Raw genomic sequence first — 19,214 nt, 5'->3', positions numbered from 1 at the left:
TTGCGGGCAGTCTCCAGCCCCCACGCACACCAGCCCTAGGGATGCCATGCTCCCTGGAGAGCAATGCCTGTATTTCTCCATAGCAGGATATTTTCACTATCCCTTTTCTATTAGCCAGGACACCACAACTGCAGTCTCCCCTGGTGCAAAGAGCAGGGTAAGCTGTTGCACTACCAGCAATGGTCTTACACGCAGGGGCCCTGGGAGGAGTGTAGAGCCATCACAATACATGCCACCTCTAACCCAGCTGGTAGGTGTTGATCCTGGCGCTTCCCCTTGCCACACCAGTTAATTTTACAGACCAGTAAAATTCTCTGTCTTTTCTGGGAAGCTCACGAAAGTCTAAGAACACTTAGGAGAATTTATTGATTATGCTTTTCTCTAGGAAACTGGGTCTAAAGTGAGCTTCTTCCATTTTACCGCTTTTCCAATTTCTGCAGTTAAACTGGGAAAAGTCCATCTGAGTGTCTCTTACTGACTCCCAGCGCCCCTGGCCTCCAGTGCCTGGAAGCAACTGTCTCCTGCTGTGGGCTGGGTGAATCATGCCACAATAAGAACTGCTACTCACCAGGGATGCCAGGCATGCCTACACCACCGACCTTCTCTGACTCCCTTGCAGCCCACCGTTGCCACTGTGAGGACAGCAGATAACTGACCCGATAAACAAAGCCCAAGACTCTCTTTCCACATGCCCCCTTAGGGGGGCTTGTCCCAAAAGTCAGCTTCCTTTGGAACATGAAAGGATTTCACTGCCTATCACACACCAACATGCAGAGAAGGGAGCTCACAGCCACTTCCTCCGTATCTGCTTGCTTCACAGCTGCATGAGAAGGAAAAGCTGGCAGCTACATGCAGCTGGAAGATGTGAGGCTGCAGTCCCGGGGACCACACATCTGGAAAGTTTATTTTCCTTCATAAAGGCCAAAGATAATTCAACAATGAGCTTTTTTCTCCAGTGACACCAGGACAGGCCCTGGCCTTCCAGGGCATGAGTGTTTCTCAGACATGTCCCAGGGTAGGGCTGGGACGAGGGGTGAAGATGAGGGGGTGCATGGCTTCAGCATGATATCAGCCTTAGGACCACACCGTTGTGTGAAGCAATTACACAAGGCATCAGCAGTGGGCACGAGACATCCCTCTGAGACAGCCTGAGACAGGGACTGAGCTATAAAATCATATTCAATCTACCCACAACTATGCTGAAATGAGGAGGGAAACCAATGCAGGGATGTTCCCAGTCCAGCCACTGCCCTGTGAATGCCCCAAGGGAGCTTCAGACAGGTTGGCACTGCTTGGCAGAGGAAAGAAGAAACCTTTGAGGTCCTTCCCCACAGCTCTTTGGGTGTAGGTGATTGCTTAGAAATTAAAACCTCAGGGAAAGACTTGTGTTTCCTGGTCAGAAACTGACTGTGGTGGTGGAAAAATAATCACAGAGTGTATCCCAAGCCCAGATCTAGACCTGCTGTGCTCAAGCTTCTTGTTCCTGCTGCAATCATGTTCACACTTAGCAGTCAAAACAGGAAAATATCAAGGGTCCAATTTTCTAAATACTGGGAAATAAAACTACTAATTATTTCAAGAGGTAAGTACCACTCCACTTGCATGCAGGTTTCAGAGCATAATTTCTGTATCGTGGGAGAACAGCACCACAAACATCCTCCCACAGTTGTTCGCTGCCCCTCACCGCTGGCAGATTTAGGGCATACAAATGATCTGCCTCACGTTGATGAAATGGTTGAATGATGATGGAGGTGGGGGGCTCCAGCAATATGCATCTCTCTAGAGGCAGGGAAGGCAATTACAGCACTTTGTCAGGCCCTGCCTAGCTTCTTGAGTAGTATGGTGCCACAGGTTAGGATAGTTTGTACCTCAGTTAGCATCCCTGTCTGATGAGGCCTAGGGAACAAGGACAAGGGATGGACTCCATAGGCACTGCCTGAGGCCCCTCCAGCATTTCTCAGCTCTTTTCTGAATATAGGAATGAAAACTAGAGAGCAATAAATGCCCAGGATATCAATCAGACCAAGGACTCCAGCAAGTTTCTCAAAGGAATATTTTGGTTATGGTGCTATTGAACGAGGAGCTGGGTGACATGGGGAGTGACGGCTAGTGGCCTTCCTGCTGCAGCAGGGCATGTCTTTGCTGGGTGGATGGGACTCGGAGCTGCTGACAGCCAAGGCTTCACATCCTACCCCCGCAGGGCAGAGAGGGATTGCAGCCACGCTTTCTGCAGCTTCAAACTTGCTGGGGTGGGAGAAGACAAGTCTGGTTTCCATAGCTCACAGGGACCACCCCTGGAACTACCTAAGAGGAAATGTTGGGGTAGGGTTAATGAAGCACCAAATCTAGTGAGGATCATCATCTCCTACAAGCTGTCCTTGGAACAACCAGCTCTCATTACCCAGCCCACCAGCATCCACATGGCAATGGTGTCACTGGTACACCACAGATCTATAACAAGCCACACCGAGGCTGCAGAGCGGCTGTACATCAACTCCCCTGCCCTCCTTCACACATACCTCAGGAACTTGTTCAGGTCCCCGTGCTTCATGTACTCGAAGACCATGATGAGGGGGTCACCGTCACCACACACGCCGTAAAACTTGACAATGTGCTCATGCTGCAGGTTGGTAAGCAGCTCTGCCTCCCTCTGGAAATCCTTGCGGGCTGCCAAGGTAGGGTCTTTCAGCGCCTGAAAGAAGGGATACAGATACGCACAGGGTGGGCTCAGGCAGGGGCAAAGCCAGAAGAAATGGGTCACAGTATCCCAGAGGAGCTGATGAGGAAGGGAGGGGAGAGAACCGCTGCTGCCAGCCTGGTTGCACTGGGCGGGCTGGCAGCAGGTGCCAGTGGCACCACCTCAGCGTTTCATTCATGTAGTTACTGGCCCAGCAGGTTCCTCAACTCATTTCCCAGGCAGCAACAAACATACCTCAGAGGGTAATAGCTTCCAATTATTCCCAGCTTGGGCAGGGTTTGTACTGGTGACCTAGGGATGAATGGCTTCATATCTCATTATTATTAAATTCCTGAGCCAGCCAGTCCTTGCTATCCGTCTTTTATTTTGAAATAGCTGACTACACTGCCTTTATTCAGAAGATGGATTTGCCTGGCTGTGCAGTTATTGTGTGGATTTTTCAAACTGCCTCTGAAGAAGGACACTGTCAAGTCTTTTCTCATAATTTTTAAAATCATGTTTTTATTCCCTGCTGTTTATAACAGCTCCCTTGGCAGACCGATGCTGAAATCAGTATCCTTATTGAGAATATCTCATCTTCCACATTTGAGCACACCACTTTGCCATTGCAGGGTAGCTTGCAGGCTCCAGGCTGTGTGGACCAGCCCGACATCGCAGGATTGTTATGAAGTTGTTGCTGTGGGTGCAGTCAATGATCAGGGAAGGTTCTCCAGGGCTGGAGGCCACTTGTTTGTGCATTATTGTGCAGTTGCATTGGAGAACTAGTTTGAAAGCCACGTGTTGTCATCCCAGGGTATCAAGGGAAGGCTCTTCGTGAGCACTTAGTAAAAACGTTGAAGTCCAGAACATTTGACAAGATGGGATGGCCACGAGAATCAGCACAGTCTTTGCAAACGTTTAACAAAATGAAGAGGCAATTCTGGTCCTCCATGTGCCAGGACTGTTTAGTACCAGTTCTGGCTTTAACCGTGCAGCCTAATGGTAGTTGAAAAGGATTCAAGGCAACTTGTTTATTTCTGGTATGTAGGAATATGGTGATAGTATATGAGAAATGGAGGAGCCCTTTTAATAAATTATATTTGGTCATGGCACTTGTATCTCCCTCCTTAATTAGTAATTTCATACATGGTTTTAATTTGAAAATTTATGAGCAACTTGGAATCCAAGTCCCATATCTAAAAAGGGAACTAGCCATGAAAACCCTTCCCTTAATTGTTTTAGTTAGCCCCAGATTAAATCTGACGAGCACTGGTTCCCCCTCAGTGGCGGGAAACATACGTAGCTCTCCTACGAATACACCTACCCCCTTTTCCCTATGCCTTGAATCTCCCCAAGCTGACAGAACACGTGGCACCAGCAGGTGCAGGCTCCAATTTATGTGCAAAAAGGGATGTTAAGCATCAGAAAGCTGTGCATAGAAGAAGAGGTCGAATATGCTGCTAATGCATCTCCGGCTGGTCCATGGCACTGCTGGGTGCAATGCCATGCACAGCGAAACAGTGAGTCCTCCAGAGTAGCTGATTTTCCCCTTGAAGCAGATCTCCCATGAGGTTTTTACTCAAGCCTTAGGACACTGCCTCATCTCCTTCTTCTGCCCCCAACCTGCTAGTCACATGGCATAATTTTATTTTAATTCTATGTCCTCTGGGATAGCTTGACTAGAGATATTTAGATGGATGTGACTTACACTGAGCAGATGGCAAAGCATCCATCCTTATCTCAGGCACCCAATTACTTTTAGTCATTTAATATCTTCATAATGTTGATGCTACCCTATTTTTCCCTAGGAAAACAGTCCCCCTCCCCCATCACTCTTTTCTCCCCCTTTTTCCCGTAGTTGCATGTAATATTTTGAGCTGCAGTGAGTTTAGGTTTCCCCTCCTTCACACGCAATCATTTCTACAAGGTGTTGGCACTGTAACTGTGTAAATATCACACACACACACACACACACAAAAGATATTAAAAACCCCACATTACTAAGGTTGCACAGCCAAGCATTTAGAAATAAGGGAAACAGGAGCTGGAAGTGGTGGAACAGGGAAAGAAGACCAGAACCGGAGGAAGAGAAGGGACATCTCAGCAAAATCACTGAAATGCCTCTCGTAGGAAGGTTTGGGGTGGATTGTATTTGTGCCTCCATCACATGATTTCTACGTAACATCCTGCAAGTCACTCAGCATCTGCAAGTTGCAGCCGTTGTCACAAAGTGGCAGTTGTTCCAATATTGCCTGGAAAATCCGCTATCGCACGGCATCAGTGCCAGGTCTGCATAAGCTCCACATTTACTGCAGCAGCAGGGGTCAATGTGGGTCTGGTACTCACTGTCTGCAGGGCTGGAAAGGCAGGTTAGCAACTCCATCCTGCACCTAAGTGGATCCTTTCAGCTCAGTTTCCCTGCTTATCCATCTGCCCTCTGCAAAATGGGGATGACACAACGCCAGCACCTTGCTGGGAGGCTGTGAAAATGAGTGCACTCACATCTAGGGAGCTCTCAGACACAGGTGTGATCACTACAATGAAGCAGTCCATACAGAAATGAAAAATACGTGTTCAGAGGACATGCCCTGAATACCAGCCCCTCCAGCATTTCTAGTGCTTGACTTCGTAACCTCAACACTCTTCACTCAATATACTTTTTGTGCGTTTCCTAGGATGTTTTTAGAAGCGAGCTGAATAAAACAGGAAGCTTGTCCATGCCATCACATCAAAACTCAGCTTATCTGCAGGGCTGCAACCTTTAGATCCACTGAAAATCTGAGTCCATTTAACCAAGTGAGTAACACAGCCACTTTTTTGGCCCTGGGAGGGAGCCCCTGAGAGCACAGCAGCGGCAGACTCTGGGCTGTGGACTGAGCTGCCCTAACCAGCATGTCCTGCTGCTGCCCTGAGCTGCAGTGACTGGGGAGGCAGTTCTCAGCCTCTGTCAGGAGCATGAGATCTTCAGGAAATGCAGCCAAATCTCAACTTAATATGTAAAGTCTTTTTTTTCCTTTTTCTTTCTTCCCCTAAGACTTATAATGTGGCCCGAATTAGAGGGATTTTTTCCCTGCCCCCCCCCCCCGAGCTGGCAAAAAGCCAGATTTCAAGGCCCTGCTCTAAAGCTGAATCTGTATGATCTTGCAGGATGAAAGGCACTCTGGAGATGTAAGCTTATAGTAGCAATTAACAGAAACAAGTTCAGATGCTGTTTCTGCCTACATGCAAATGATACTCAGTAGAGACTTGAGAGGCAGGATCGCATAAGGGATGGCTGACACTGATAGGCAGGTACCAGCCATATAATCAGGCAATTAATCATATGAGTAGCTGTGCTACCTTGGCTTTAACCAGTCTCAGAGGTGGAAGGTGCAATCTTGCAGTTCACAGTCGGAGCATAAGGGGACAAAAAAAGGCTTGAAGTGCCAATGATTAAAACAATTCTCAAGCAACTGGATGCCTCCAGCATCCTGGAGACAGTGCTGGAACCTTTCTCCCCATAGAGCATCAGTTCAAATGCAGATCTTCTTCCAAGGAGTTAGGAGGCATCAATTAATTTCTGGGGATTAGACTATGTGTGTCTGCCAACTGGTGCCACTTGAGAGGAGAGCACATTTCTGCACTGAGTGGTCTCCTCTGCCCAGAGCCACGCTGATGGGGCACAGCTCACCTGAGGACCCTCACAAGGACACAAACAGCACAGCACAAGCCAAGCTGAACTTGTGTTGTCTCAAAATCACCAAAACAGGAGCGATCTGTGGCTAGGCAAGCAGGAGCTGAGCAGAGCTAAGCTGGGTTGCTTTGCTCATCTTGCAGCAAATTGATCCCAGCAAATTGGTTTGTCAAGCTTAGCTTTTAAGTGCTCATTTCTGCCGAGGCTTTTTTTTGTTTCAGCTTCTGCATGTTCCACAAAGAGATAAAATCCAGAAAGAGAAGAGCCCCACTCCCTCACGGAGGGAAGGTGGACTCCACACTGCGCTGCTGCAGCTGCATGGGAGCTTACAGCTTCCAGACCCGCTTCTCCTCCCTGTCTGTCTCCTGGCCATGTCGGCAGGAAGAGAGGCTTTGGCATTGGAGAGAATAGATGACCTTGAAGCAAAACACTGAAACTTTGTGTGACTAAGTGGATTTACCACAATCTCCAGCATCAGATAAATCTCCGCCCCTGGCCCCCAGCCCTCCCCTGCTTCCCTTTCCCACGCAGGCTCATCCAGTCTTGCTTCACCGGCCAGCCCCTGCCCTACTCTCTGCCATTTGCCCTTGGGATTTACCTTCACTGCCACCAGCATTTTGTCGTTGGTGGGGCTGAGGTTGTAACACTCGGCCAAGAACACCTTCCCAAAGGCACCTTCTCCCAGCTCCCTCTTCAAAACGATGTCTCTCCTCTTAATATGCTGGACATCTGTTGGAGGGAGGGGAGGAAGAGGGAGAGGGTTGAGGGAAGAATGAATCAGGGTTAATTCAGGGAATGGAAAACAACTAATTCAATTTTCTAGCAAGCTGCAAAGGATCTGAAATTGCTTTGCAAAAATATCTACAGGGATCTTTTTACCCACCCACGGAACACAGCCATCTCTGGCATGGAGCTAGTCTCATGCAAAACATCTGCGAGGAAAGTACTTGAGGTTTATCACGTTTTTCACTATAAGCTCGCGGCAAGCTTGTCCTCAGGGAGAGGAACCTTTGGGGCAAAATCTGCTACAAAGACCTGAATCTCTTTGGAATGTTCCTGGAAGTAATTCATCTCCTGCAAGGCGTAGCAAAGGTCAATACTTCCAGCGCCAGGCCAGGTGAGATTAGAAGGTCCTGTTGAGTTTTGCATTTCAATCGGGATCAGTTTAAACCCAAACTCAGGCAGATTTTTGAGGCTGAACCTTGGCAAGTCAAAGAGTTCCCAAGGGGAGGAGGACCACTGACCCCCATGCACCTTAGGGCAAGAGCAGGAGCTGGCTGGACATGCCAAGCACCGCCCCGCAGCAAGACCCTGACCCTGCAGCCATCTCCTACGCAACTATTTCCTCAGAAACAAGGTCATCCCAGGATAAAGTCACTGGCACAACAGACAAACTCAACCCATTAGTTTCAATGATCCTTTCCACTGACATTTAGGACAGTGAGTACTGACAGAGAATAGCAACTGAGGTTTCAGGAAGAATCAAGAGACCAATAGCTATTAATTTAACAAAGGTACAGAGGCCTATGAAGATTGGTCTGCTCAGCTAACAGGTCATTCATAAAGGCTAGATCTACCCATGTATGAGACATCCACAAGGGTAGAAAAGTGACTAGCAGGACCTCCACAAATGATGGGTCATGATTAAATGCCACTGGTTGCTGGGAAAGCTTGGGGATCTCCATACTCTCTTTTGGGGATGACACTAAGGCACAACTATTTGCTGCCAAACCTCTAAGCACCTTTCTGGCATCACAGCACCCATACAGCTCCTCTGGCAATGCAAAGAAGCTTTTTTTAATGCCTGGAATGAACTGTGGAAGCAGCTAGAGAAGCACACCATTTTCTGGAGGCACAGTACCCAAAACTTCATCTCTCTAAACTGCGCTTCACTGGAGCTTACTGCCTCCCTTGAGAACTGTGGTAGCACAGACCACTCCCAGTTTCAGCCTGATGGTCATGGCAGGGCAGTGAGAGCTACACACTGTTCTCCAGTGCTTGGTGAGGAAAAGCTGATGCATTAGATGTCTCCTCAAGCAGAGGCATTAGATGGGACAGTGCCCTCTTTCCACTCCTATCCTGGGGCATTCATAACTTCTCCTTGCATCTGGTTGCTCACAAACTGGACTGCTTTTGAGTCTTTTCCATTCTTCCGTGTGCCGCAGGAGCTGTACAGGTGTGCACCCCTTAGCTCAGATGCATTTCCCTTGGGGCACTGCCAGTGCAGGAGGTGACTAACACCAGATTCCAAACTGGCTGCAGGGAAGTATCATTAGCAGTGATCACAGTCCGCCACCAGCTCCCAGCACCCAGGTGCCCGAGTAGGCACCCGCCTTGACCTGAGGGATTATATGCCCCACAACAACATAGGTACCACTTAATGCATCAAAAAGCCAATGGATTGGAAGACTAACATCCTAATGGCTTTCATACAATTAAGCTCTTTAACTAGGAGCTTACTGGCAGGTTTAAGGAGCTGCCATCTCTGGCCCTTTTGCTTGTTTGGGAAGACGGATTCTGCAAGATTGCATAAGCAATGGGCCTTGTAATGAACAATGCCTCTATAGAGAATTCCCATTGACCTTTTCATTAATTGTTCAATAAACTGAAAACTGTTAGTTACCAATATTAATAATATTAGTAACATTAAGGCACAGGATGGTAGGCACATCCAGAATGACTTGGGGTTTAAATCTGCAGTGACAGCCAGGGAGAACAAATCACATGTGGACTTTGCCTTCTCCACCTGGTTTAGCTGAGTGTTTAAGGAGTACCTTGAGAAATCTGAAATATTATGTGTTGAAATGTTAAGTGATGCACTTGGGTGAGGAAAGTCCTAATCTAAGAAAAGCTCAAAAGGCACCAATTTACTTAATAGAGGAAAACGTTTTGTTTTTTTTTTTTTCTTCTCTTTCTCTTGGCAAGCATTTCTATAGCACTCATCACTACGGTACCTAGGATTTGCGGTATTGACAAACCATGTATTTGCATTCTTGGTCTCCTGAATAGCGGCAGTCAAGAAAGCTGCAGGGAAATGATCTTGTATTAAGAGGAGCCCAAGGACACTTTAAAAAACTCAGAATCCCAACAGAAACATAGCAATTGCAATCCAATTGCCCCGTTTGATGTGAGATAAAGTTAAAAAGGAAACTGTCTCAGAATAACCAGCAATACTATTTGAGATTATTTACACTTCTGATGAGTAAGTGGTAACATCACGAGAACTGAAGCAAACCTCTCTTTCTGAACTCCCCAGAGTCTTGCCCAAAATTTTGAGCTCCCAATTTTTCCTCCCAACAACATTTTAATAAATGATCAGACAGTTCTGAGAGCTGACATCCAGACTGTGTAATCATGTCTACATTATTAAAATAATATCCCATCTGTCTTCAAGACCAGATTTCGCATCAAGTTGTTAGGGTCAATGAGTAGCTTCAGGAAAAATTTATATGAAGAATTTAAGGAGATATTGTGGCAAACAGAGTTGAACTGAGGGAGGAGCAATCCTTTTGAAGTAGTGGACTCACATAGCACTGCTGGATTTAAAGTAAACTTGTGTGGCTATAAAAAAAAAAAGGGTTCATGAAGTTAAGCAGTTTGACAACACCTGGACAATCTTAATGTAGAGTCAGAAAAGTACTTTTGCTGATCACAATTTCTCTCAACGTCAAATGGCCATAAATTTTGCTTTATAGTATTTTAGGCACAAATGGAATAATAAGTGAGTTATAATAAATTGCTTTTTCACATGCTGTAGGCTTCAAATACTGAAGTTTACATCAAATTCTTCACAGTGAGATCAGCACTATGTTTAATTCTACATTACTATTAAATATAGGCTTTAAACAGAAAGCAATGACAAACCGCCCTGGCACTGTGCGAATGGCTGTGTTATTGTGCTAACCTTGCATCTCTTTGCTCGTCTGTCCTGGCTGTAACTCATAAGGAAGGCCGAGTAGCCATGAAAGATGCTGTGCTGCAAGGGCACCCGGGAGGTTCATCTGCATAAATCTGTTTACCTCCTCCTGGAGAAAGCTGAGCCCTGTCTGATAAACAGCTGGTGTTTATTTGTTTTAGGCAGGCATTGGTGTACTGATCTGTCTCGGCTGTGTTGAAGTCAGCCCTGCCAACAAAGTGTATGCAAACTGTCTTCCCCTAAGTACCACTCTTCTTTTTTTTCTACCCCCTGTACCATTAACTTATAAAAACAAGCCAACAAGACAATTCAAAAGAAGAATCTATGCAGGAGCCACAGTAAGACCTGACAGGAAAATAACCAGACTTGACAGCTGTACCTACAGGAAAGATGTGAGCACACAACACTGAAGTAATTCCAGTTTTAAATGAAACATCTTGCAGTCCTTGTTTTGGGATTACTAGGTTGCCGTACGACACAGAAGGAGCGTTGGGCAGATTCCCCATCTTCCTTCTTGTCCATCAAGATTTAACACATGGAGAGTGTGTTTCAAGCTCTTGCCTTCACTGTTGTTCTGAATAACACATGAGCCACATCAGAAAACACTTGACCTGCAGCTGGTTGGAAATGCCCCACGACTTCAGTTTAATGATGGTGCCATGTGGGTAAGCAAGAGCATTAGCAAGAGGGTAAGACTGGGACGCTGCACTCACCTCTACAAATTGCCTTCAGAGCAGAAAGCCTTCCTTTTCTCTGGAAGAGTCAAGGCAGAAGGGTTGCAGCTTTGGATCTGCGATGGGATCCTACCTAACCTCCTCTGAACCTCTTGCAAGACAGCTGACTTGATCTGTGCTTAAAGTGCACTCAGTCAGAAAAGTGGCTGTCTAAAAACAGCAACTTCTTCCTCCCCGTATTTGCTCCCATGTGTCCCTTAGTCATGTCTGCTCCTCTTCTTGACACAAACATATGCTAGTTTGCTAACCTTGCAAACCCAGCACAGCCATGGGATAGAGGGGAAGAAGAAGAGGGAACAAGATTAATTCTGCTTTTCTCATACATCAATCTACCATGTCCTGATGTGTCACTTCTGCACTGGCTCCTGGGATGAAGCCTGGAAAAGCCAGAACTTTTTAGTTTAAATCACTGATTCAATGACTCTTCACCCATCTTTTATGCTCATATTGCAGAATTTCTCTTGCCTGTGACAAGGTCAAGGCAAAAAGACCCTGACTCAACCTCCAAATCCCATGTAGAGCATACAGAGCTGGTAACAGACTGTGTGTGATGAAAACATCCCTTTTCTAATAACCACCACATTTCAATCACATGAGCAGAAATCGGGAAGTTGCGTGGGTACATTTCATGAATCTAATTTTCAAATTATTGTCTCATTTCCAAATCAGTCCTGGAGGTCAGGTGAGAAAGAGGTGGGTTCAACGACACTGCAAATTCTGCATTTCAGATTCCCATCACAGTCAGCATCCTTAAAACCATGGTTTGATAATACTCTTGAAGCCTGGATGCACACAATGAAGCCTTTGGACACAGATGACTACAGTGGGAGGTAAATGGACAAATCAAACTCCAAATAAAGTAAACCGCAAGCAGTGTGCCAGTATTAAAGTTACAGCAAAATGCAAAACTACTTCTTAAGCGGGATCATTTACACCAGGTGTGAAATTAATTCCTCACATCTCCTTCTTTCAAACTCCCAAACAGCAGTCCATCTGGTTGCCGTATTTCTAGTAGTTTTCCTGTCCTTGGACTCTTAATTCACAAACAACATGTAGCTCACTGGCAAAACAGAGCAAATCTATGGAAATCTTTCCTTTTACTTTTGCCACCCTCTTTATCAGCAGCTTTCTTTTCTAGCCTAGAAAAGACCAAGATCAATTTTCTATCAGTTTCTTTTCCCCTCTACACATGTTGCCCTGTTTTCCCTAGAGGTAGGTCCTTTCCTGTACCTCTCCATCACCCGCTCCTCCCTCCCTTAGCTTTGCCACTGCATGCCATTTCTTCTCTCTTTTTCTTTTCTATTTCTTGCCCCTCTTCAATCCCTGTTTTAAAACTGACTTCTTTTAGATGTGTTTCTTGGGTATCCTGATTTGAGTCTGATCATGGGCTCTTTGTGGTAATGGTCTTGATTTTCATAAGCTTCTAAAGCCTCATTTGCATCAACAGCACTTTATAAATGATAACAACGACATTTTTCAGTAGCAGCTGAGTCATTTGCTGTAACAACTAATTTATGCCAAAGAGTTGTCTCTTTTTTCTTTATACATAAGTTGTCCACAAAAAGGTAGCAAAGTTCTCCGTTAGTCAATATGATTCATTCACTTTCTTGATTCACTGCTAAAATAATTCTTATGAATAAACCCTGCATAGCTTCCCTGCTCCATGACAATTAAAATCAAACAAACAAAGCTTACAATTTACACTGGAAATCGTGTCATTAAGGCATGTAACTACCAAACAGAGTGCCTTTCATGTCAGGCAGTCAATTGCAACCTGGATGTCGACCAAACATGTTGATGAGTTACCCAATGTACCTGATTAGAGCAAAGTGTGCAGATCGGGTAGGACCAGATCAAAAAGCCTTGCCACTGGAGGGCTGATAAGTCATTCTCTCACAGACCTGTCTCATAGTGAGAGGAGATAATGCATAGGCTAGCTGCACAGAGTCTGAGTCTCCCTCCTGGCCTGGTGCAAATCCATCAAAGTCAATGAAGGATATTGATTTCAATTGGGGACTGCTGTGAAGTACACGTAAACAAAGGGAGACTCAGTCCCACATAATTTAAAAAAATAGAGACATAAACAGGCTGTTTCTTATCTCTGTATGGACTCCGAGTAGGTAGCCCTCCACTTCTGGTGGCTTCTCTCTCAGCTCTGACATGAGCCACCTCTGGTAAAAGGCCCAGATACACGCTTTGGCAGCTCGGCGCTGTGCCCAGATGCTGGTTCGTGGCCAAGTTCCTCTGTTAAGACACCCTTCAAGGACTCAGCTTCAAAAGAGTCATGGTTATAAGCACCAAGCAGTTCTGACAGTCCTTTCAAAGAGACCCCGAATCATGGAGGTTTATGTAAAGCATATCTGAATCTCTGGGAACTTTGTGAAGCAGGCACAGTCCTTGGCTGAGCCACCTGGGCTACAACACATGGGTGCACCAAGGTCCTTCCCACTCACTTCTTTGAGGGCCCTGTGGACAAGACCCAAGACCACCTCACTCAGACCTTTCTCTTCACTTTGGGAGCAGTATTTCAATCTTACTAATTCCACATGACAGCTCTAATAGACATTTGTGTGTGTCCACACAGAAAAATATACCGAGACTTTCTCACATCTTCCATCCATCTCTCCTTTGGCCTTGAAGGAAACAACCTGAAATGCAAAGGATGCTGTCCCTTTTACTGTGTTACCCCTCTCTTTGCATCCCTTCTCAGACTTTTTGATCTCCAACAAACCAATATACGTCATTGGCCTCACACCCTCTCTTCATGTCTTGTATCTTACCAAGATGCTGGCAACTTGCTTTCAGGCAGCCCCTGGTGCCTGACTATATATTACGCAATCAAACAGTCATGATCATACTCCTTCATAAAGACATCAAAAGACAATGACCTTATGTTTCTGCAGTTCTTTGCATTTTCTTACCATCCCCTTCACTCTTTGGGAGCAGACACAAGGCATGAGTGCAGGTCCCAGATGTGAAGGAGGCATTATTGCCCAGCTGACCCAGCAGACCCAGAGCTACTGCAGTACATGCTGCTAACTGGACCTTGGTAAAAAATAGTAGTCCTTGACGCATTTAGCTGGACTATCTGGGTGAAAAAAGTTATCCAGGAATACCAATCTGTACCAGGAGCTGACGTTCAGTGTAATCAAGCTCAAGAAAACAGGAGAACAGAAGAGCAACTTCTGCAAGCCAGATCTCTGATGCTTTGAAAATACCTTACATCCAACACTTCCAAGCATACCGCCAGCAATTAGGACATCATCAGCTCCTCCGGCTTTTGCTGTTGCCATAGCAGGCGGAGAGGAAGCCCTGACCCAAAGGGCTGCCTTTCACTTGCCAGCTAACTCCAGCCAGCCTCAATTCAAGGGAGAGATGCGTTTCTACAAAACAGCCCTCAAGCTCCACAGAGTGATTTCATTAGCAGCACAGAGTGACTGGATTAGCACCTGCTGAGCTGCCGTAACTTGAGCTGCTGCATCTCCACTGCAGCACCAGCTCCCATATCAGTCACACAGCAACCGCCAACAGCGACAGTCTACAGGTCCAATAATCTCGAGCTAAAGGTAAGTGTAAAGGGAGTGTATGTGTGTGCGCACGCGTGTGTAAAGGTGCTGACAGAAAGGCAAAGCACAATCACCCCTTAAACCAACAACTCATCAGATGCAAGCCCAGAGTCTGCCAGACTCCCTCACCACATCATGCTGAAAACCATTTGGAAGCAGGTGACATTACGTGGTGTGACACACCTGCAAAGCTTAAACCCAAACCAAATCAAACTCTTATTTCTTCATGAAAAAAATCTGAAAAATAATGATGTTAGAACATGCCTGGCACAACCTCACAAACACTTTTTAAGCAAAAACTTCCATCCCAGCTTAAACCACCTGACACCCCTATAAAAATAAAACGTAATTTCAAGCTCTTCTCATTCATTTCAGTCCCATAAATCTGACTACTAACCAGTTAGTAATTATTTTATGAAGAGATCAATATAAAGTGTCCCATGACTACTGGGTGCTGAGCAGTCTCAGCTGGGATGCACAACACCACATAGTCCTGCAGAAGCAGAGCCATCCTGGTGAGATCCCAAAGCAAAGGAGTTACAGCAAGAAGAAGGCTCCTGTGCATCACCCCCAGCAAATGTTTGACAATGACCACAGCAACAAAGAGAGGAAGCCTCCAGCACATCTGGGCCTTGCACAGCAGCAGGCTCTTGCCTTTAAGGCAACATCCACCTCCTCCTCTTTCTGCAGACCTGCAACTTACTGACATTACTCAAGCAAGAGCTCATCATATCAACAGGATCCTCCCTTGATCCAACAAGGTAAATCCCTTCATCTGTGCTGTTGTCAATGGTTAAAACATCCTTTAGTATGGAGACCTGGAAGACTTCGCAAAAGAAATCTAATGCTTGCAAGGCTCCCTGCAGCTGCTGGGGTCAGGGTTAGGGAGCAGGCACACAGATGTAAACAGGTTCCCAGTTATACCCCAACCCAATCTCTGCCTCTGCCCAACCTGCCTGTGCCCAAAGCACATGTCAAGATCCCCCCAGATTAGGACAGACACCCTGGTCCCCCTTGCTGCTGTCACCTCTACAAAGCCTGGGTGCAGGTTCACCCCATGCCTGCCCACGCCTCTGTAGGCACCAACTTCTCCTCCACTGGCTCCCAGGGGAACACGAAACGCTGCTGATGGAACCAAAACCTTATTAACATTCCAGACAAAAGACTTAAAAACCAATCAATGAGTCCCATCATGTCCTGCACCTTCTCAAATAATTTCTGGCTGACACTAGGCTGCAAAGCCAAACTGCCTTTCCAGCTTCAGCAGTCTGTCTCCTTAGACATCCAGCACCAACTTCACATCCTGAGGGGACACTCGGGCTCTGCCTTCTGTATACAAGGGTTAACTACACAACTGGGCTCTTCTGAGGAGGAAGACGAAGCCCAGCAGGAGGCAGACAAAGGAGGGACTGGAGTGGGCTGCAGAGGTCTTTGCATTGGGTGAAATGCCGCAGAGCCCCATGGCAATATATCATAAAAAGGACCTTACACAAAGAATCGTCCTCACCGACTCACTGGTACACTCCAGCAGCTCTTGGAAACAAGGACTGGGATTCTTGGCAGGGTGGGAGGAAAAGGGAAAGAGAGAGGGTAAGGGAGTCTTTCTGGTGAATGTGTTTTCTTTCCACCAGCCAGGCCCCTAGGTCCCCTGCTGCCAAAGCACTCAGAATAAAACATTAATTCAATACCACACATTTAATTACACATTATTTGAAAGTGAATTTATTTAACAGAGGAAAATAGTCTTCAGAGAGCATCTGCCTCCCTCAGACTCATGCGTCTGCAGGGAAGGGGCTTGGAGAGGAGATAGGAGGAATAATGGTTTGTTTTACATCAGCAGCTATTGCTGTTCAGTTCATCCCTTCAAAAGGGGAGATTTAAAGAGACAGAGTTGTGTTTTGCAGGAACTTACCGGCTGATTTGATTTTCCAGCTAGTTTTCACTTGATTGGAAAGCGCTGCTGCAGACAGATATCACTTGTCTTTCTTTTTTATTATTTTTCCAAGGGAAGGAAGGGATTATTGGTGGAGGGATGGAGGAGGACTGGCAGAAGGACTGGCTGCCCCTCGAGGGACCACACAGTAATCAGATTTCAGGCTTAAGGCTTTAACAACGCAGTAATCAGACACTTAACAGCATCCTATTGCCGAGATGGATAATCACAAGAAAGCTGGAAGCGACTGGGTCTCAGCAGCAGCCTCGCGGCTTTGAGACCGTCTCCCACCAGGAACACAGAGGCTTACCTTCTGCCCCCGAGGTCTCAGAGGCTCTCGGCTATCGGCTTCCCCAACCTGTGAATTCACTGCCGTGGCTCTGCCTGCTCCAGCAGGGCCAGAAGCCCAGCAGCGCCTGCTTTCAGGTAGTGTCGAGCCTCGTATTTCGCCAGTCAAAGCTCCACCGCAGAGAGATGGGGACTGACTCCAGTACCTGGCACAGGCAGCAGCCCCTCCTCAGCTGCGTGTGAATCATGCTGAGCTGCTGCAAGGCCAGAAAAGAGCTGCTGGGTCCTTTGTAGGAAGGAGTTTGCTCTCGGTAAAGTCAGCCAGAGCTTTCACTTTTGCTGTCCTCTGGGTTTTGGCACCCCTGCAACGTTCCAGCAGAAGGATGTTACTCAGGGATGAGTTAATTGGCTCATGCCACGACATTAGCCTTTCTCCCAACTGTCATCCCTGCACTGGGTCTTCCTCCCACTCCTTAATTTGGGAGCAGCACCAAAAAACTCCCTCATCTTTGCAACAGCTTTCATTAGACTGTAATCCCCACTCAGAGTGACAGGCAGACATGAAAGGTGCCACGCATCACTGCTGCTAGCACCCAGTGCTCCCTTCAACAGGTAACAGGAGACCTCAGTCCAACCAATACTTACCCCCACAGCAGGGTACATGTCTGACCGACAGACGTCCCATGGTCCCAGAGGTCCCATTGCCCTTTTTGGCCTCACCAGCCACATCCCGCTGGTGCCATCCTGGTCCCAGCAGTCAACCTCAAAGCCATGCTGCAGTTTGCTTGCACACCCAGGTAGATATTGCAGCACTGGGTTCAGGTCACAGCGTTAAGTTTTCCTTCCAATTTTGAGGATTTTGGGAATTTTGGTACTACTGTTTCGATGTTGTTCATCTCTGGCCTGAGCCCTGGTTTGAAGGATCTAGCCACAGGCATATGCTGCTTCTGCCTAGCCCGACTCTGCTGTCATTGTCGTCCTAACGGATTCTAATCTTAATGTGCCCCCACCATAAATGCTAAAAAATTCCAGATATATTGGATATGTTCTTGGTACTATGTGACTATTAGAAGGGTGGCATTAAAGAAAGAGGTATGGTTTGTAAGTGGTTTGAGTGCTGAACTACAGCTGTGGTCCCTAATGTGGAACCCACTCTGAACAGAGTAAGAACTAACTCCAAAGTTGGGTGCAAAATGAAGTATTTTTAGAAGAAGCACAGTTCCTTCCAGATGTGGAAGTGTGAAAAGACTTTCATAAAAATCTGTTGTGACAGAATTTCTGGACCGTCTCGAAGGAAATTTGGTGAGAGGGCCTGTTCTTCTGCATTTTCCAGCTAGAGCTCTAGGCAGGTTGGAAATGCTTCTGATGATTGTTGCCAGCCTCACCATCATCACAAAGGAAAAGCATAATTTTGGACAAAACAGCATCTTCTGCTTTTTTTTTTTTTTCTCCTTTTTTTTTGCTTCTGGGATCTCTGGGTACCTATGTCTTTTATTGCCCCATGCCCAGTCATTCTCCCACCAACAACTTCCTTTGGTGGTCATTAAATGAGTGGCAGCCAAACTCATGGAACAAGAAAATTCCAGAAGTGAGGCCATACGGAGTAAAAACATGTGTTGAAAGACAGATCTCAGGCTCAAGTTATGATTTCATTAGAAAGCCTCTCTCCAATTTGCCCAATTTCCATCTCTCTCCTTCCTTCCCACCTCCTCTAACTCCCTTTCTCACAGGATCGACACAGAAGGTACGTTTACATCTATGGCTTGATGAGGTGTTCCCTCAGACTCATGTTTTCCTAACACCCCGAATGGACCTTGCTCCTTCTTTGTTTCTGCCTGAGGTTTCCTTGGCTTTCTCCCTACTTGTTCTGTGTGCACAACCCCATCCCTTTTTTCATCTTGCCAACTTCTGCAGAAGGAAACCCCTGAAAGAGGAGTAATGTGAGACAGGTCTGCCTGCTGGGCTCTAAGATTACTGTGGTTTGCGTGATTTCGGCAATTGTTATGAGGCAGCAAATTATGCAGCGAGGAATAAAGAGAAGGACAGATCATACAAAGGAATTAGCTAATCTGATGGGGATAGCAGCTGGTCCTCATTTAGCTCTCCAGGTCTGTGCATAGTTGAGGCTTCCTGTACTCCTTTGTTCTACGTCTGAGTCACAAGTAGGATGCAATGAATATTGGACTGGTGCTCCTGTGATGCTTCACACAAAGAGATATCCACCTTTCCTCTCAGGTCCCCCTCACTGCTGAAAAATGAGCAGGGTAACTGCAGGGCAGTTCTAGATGAGAGAAAGGAGGCCACCAGTATCCCAAGTCCATCCTGCAGAAGAGGACCTCTGAAAGGCAGTGGCTCAGCCATGCGTCGACTCCAGAGCTGCTCCATGGTGGGATCCGACTCATTTCACAGACAGTGGCTGAGAGGAGG

The 19,214-nt window shown here is 46.5% G+C and overlaps 1 protein-coding gene across 5 annotated transcripts in view; it reads right to left on the bottom strand.

The window, feature by feature from the left end:
- NTRK3 (neurotrophic receptor tyrosine kinase 3) overlaps positions 1 to 19,214 on the bottom strand; it is a 231,968-nt gene that overhangs the window by 50,224 nt on the left and 162,530 nt on the right. For all 5 annotated transcript variants that reach the window (XM_009470065.2, XM_087743749.1, XM_087743748.1 and 2 more), the window contains 2 exons: positions 6,949 to 7,079; positions 2,520 to 2,692 (listed from right to left, as the gene is read on the bottom strand). In XM_009470065.2, the coding sequence (XP_009468340.1) occupies positions 2,520 to 2,692; positions 6,949 to 7,079 (304 nt within the window). The remainder of the gene's footprint in view (positions 1 to 2,519; positions 2,693 to 6,948; positions 7,080 to 19,214) is intronic.

This window comes from Nipponia nippon, unplaced genomic scaffold (genome assembly GCF_047370975.1).
Source record: "Nipponia nippon isolate SJK-2023a ecotype South Korea unplaced genomic scaffold, ASM4737097v1 scaffold_9, whole genome shotgun sequence".
NCBI classification, from domain to species: Eukaryota; Metazoa; Chordata; class Aves; order Pelecaniformes; family Threskiornithidae; genus Nipponia; species Nipponia nippon.
The sequence above is the reverse complement of the archived record's forward strand: the minus strand, read 5'-3'. Positions and strand labels throughout refer to the sequence as shown.